Below are 2,244 nucleotides of genomic sequence, written 5' to 3'. Positions count from 1 at the left end.
CGTGTGTGCAAATTTTCAAGAGTTTTTGAGTATGTTAAGGCCCCCAAAAGTGCCCCAACGGTTGAAAAAAAAAAAAAAAAAAAAAAAAATAAGAATCCTTAGAAGAACAATAGGGCCTTCGCCCTTTTGGGCTCGGGCCCTAATAATAATAATCCTTAGAAAAACAATAGGGCCTTCGCCCTTTTGGGCTCGGGCCCTAATAAAACTGCATGAGGTATTGAATCTCGATCAGTCTAGTCACCACCAGATGGCGACATGCTTCAAGTGAACTCAATCAAGACTCAACTGAGCAATTCAGAATGTATACATATTTAATTGTGTTTAGTATTTTCTTACACTCTGTCCATGGATGCTTTATTCCCATCATACATTCTTCACTGGTCTCATATGGCTTTATTGCATCCATGTCTACAAATGGCTTTGGTTTCCCATATCTCATATGGATGGTTAGGTTTGAATTATGACATTCAATAATAACACAAGGCACTAGAGTCTCACACAAAACAAAAAATGCATATTGACATCAGAAAGAAAGACTGCTTTAAGCATACCATCGGATCCTCACAGCAGCACCCTGACCTTTAAAAACCCAACCCGCAAGCTTACTGCACATAAAAGCAAATATGAATACACATTGCACTATTTACAGAGCACACCTACTTATAACAGAGTACAAAAATACATTCCCTTTCATTGTCTCTGAAACGAAAATGCACAGAAAAAGCTGAATATACACAAAAATTCAATTATGTTGCTTTATAAAAATCATGTTAAATCTGCCTGAAATGATTTAGCTTTGAGATAACACTTAAAGTAGTGAACCTGAAGTTTAAAAGGCTTCATTAGCTGTGTCTTTGGTGGCAGCTGAAATGCTTGTGTTGATTGTTCCTCAAGTTTTCAAAAGACAGAAAAACACACTATATGACAACAATCAATCAATCAATCAATGCTCTCTCTTTGGTGAAGATGCTGAACAGACAGACACCGCTCCATTGGCTGAGGTAGTTCATGTCCGTTAATCGCAGCCAACATGTGCGCAGTTCAATAAATATTGCTCTAAAAACATAGCATATGTTTCGCAGGCAGATTTCCAGATTTTCAATATAAATACTCATGATGAGTCAGCTGAACATCAAATGCTGATCTGATGCCTGCTTCTTCATTCAACAACAAACGAAAGGGTTGTGTGTTAATATAAGGATGTGAGAAACGGCACGGTTTGCCGTAGCGTGTTGAAATGTGAAAAGTCCTGTGATGATTCTTTATTGAGTTAGGCTTCCTGCGGGACGTGTCCGTTGGCCAGCGGCTGGTTTAGAGCTCGAGTCTCAGCAGGAGCGAGTCCGTTCGCTTTTCCTCCGGCCTTCCTCTGAATAAGCTGTCTGCGATGGTAGAACAAGTAGCCCGGCAACAGGAAACCGGCCAATGAGAGGATCAGAAGGCCCACGTTGATCTGATGGAATTGAAAGAATACATTTAGCATCTAAATAGCACGAGCAGTATGAAAATTTCATATCACGACAAGTTACCAAGTTATCTAGTTTTGTCACAGATCTGGCAACCCTGGCTTTATTTGAGCTATTTTTATGACGTTTGGGATATTGTCATTGCTTTACTTTCTTGTTTTTGACTGGCATAGGCTAGTTTTGTCCATAGACTGTAAAAAATATGGACGTGATTTTGAAGCCTATAGTGGGCGGGATTCGCTGTCGCCATCTTGGAATCACGTGTCACTCCCGGGTAATCAAAAATCCGCAAAGAGGCGGGACGTGGGTGGAGCTGGGTACTGAAACCACACCTACTTAGTGCGCCAGTGGTGACAGCAGCGGCAATCCCCCTGTCACTCAAGTGGCCATGCCCGTAATTATGCAGAAGTTTACGCCTTAATATAACTTAAACGGATGAGTTATAATAAAAATTCACCCCCCTCACAGTTGACATGAAGGGCGAATTTAACTATAGAGTCTAAAACCACTTTTTGAACCAGGCTGTAAACATGTTTTTTTCTGCTGTAAAGTTGGGCATTTTAACATGGGGAGTCAATGGGACTGATGAATTGCAGTTTAAGCCACTTCCGTGTTGGTTTCAATTGAGTGAGCGGGACGTTGCCGCTTGGTTTTGTCAATCAGATCTGGCAACTCAGATTTTTTTTTGTGTATTTTAAAAATGGAAATTATCCTAAATATCAAAACTCAATATGTATTGTCACTGCACTTTTATTTTTTTTACGTTTTTGACTGACATGGG

The 2,244-nt window shown here is 40.2% G+C and overlaps 1 protein-coding gene across 1 annotated transcript in view; it reads right to left on the bottom strand.

Moving 5' to 3' along the window:
• Positions 1-293: 293 nt before the first annotated feature.
• Positions 294-2,244, bottom strand: part of slc43a1a (solute carrier family 43 member 1a) — a 35,809-nt gene continuing 33,858 nt past the window's right edge. Inside the window, exon 15 of the mRNA XM_073820551.1 lies at positions 294-1,450. Within this exon, the coding sequence (XP_073676652.1) occupies positions 1,271-1,450 (180 nt within the window). The 3' untranslated portion in view covers positions 294-1,270. The remainder of the gene's footprint in view (positions 1,451-2,244) is intronic.

This window comes from Garra rufa, chromosome 16 (genome assembly GCF_049309525.1).
Source record: "Garra rufa chromosome 16, GarRuf1.0, whole genome shotgun sequence".
NCBI classification, from domain to species: Eukaryota; Metazoa; Chordata; class Actinopteri; order Cypriniformes; family Cyprinidae; genus Garra; species Garra rufa.
This window is presented reverse-complemented; position numbering and strand designations above follow the sequence as displayed.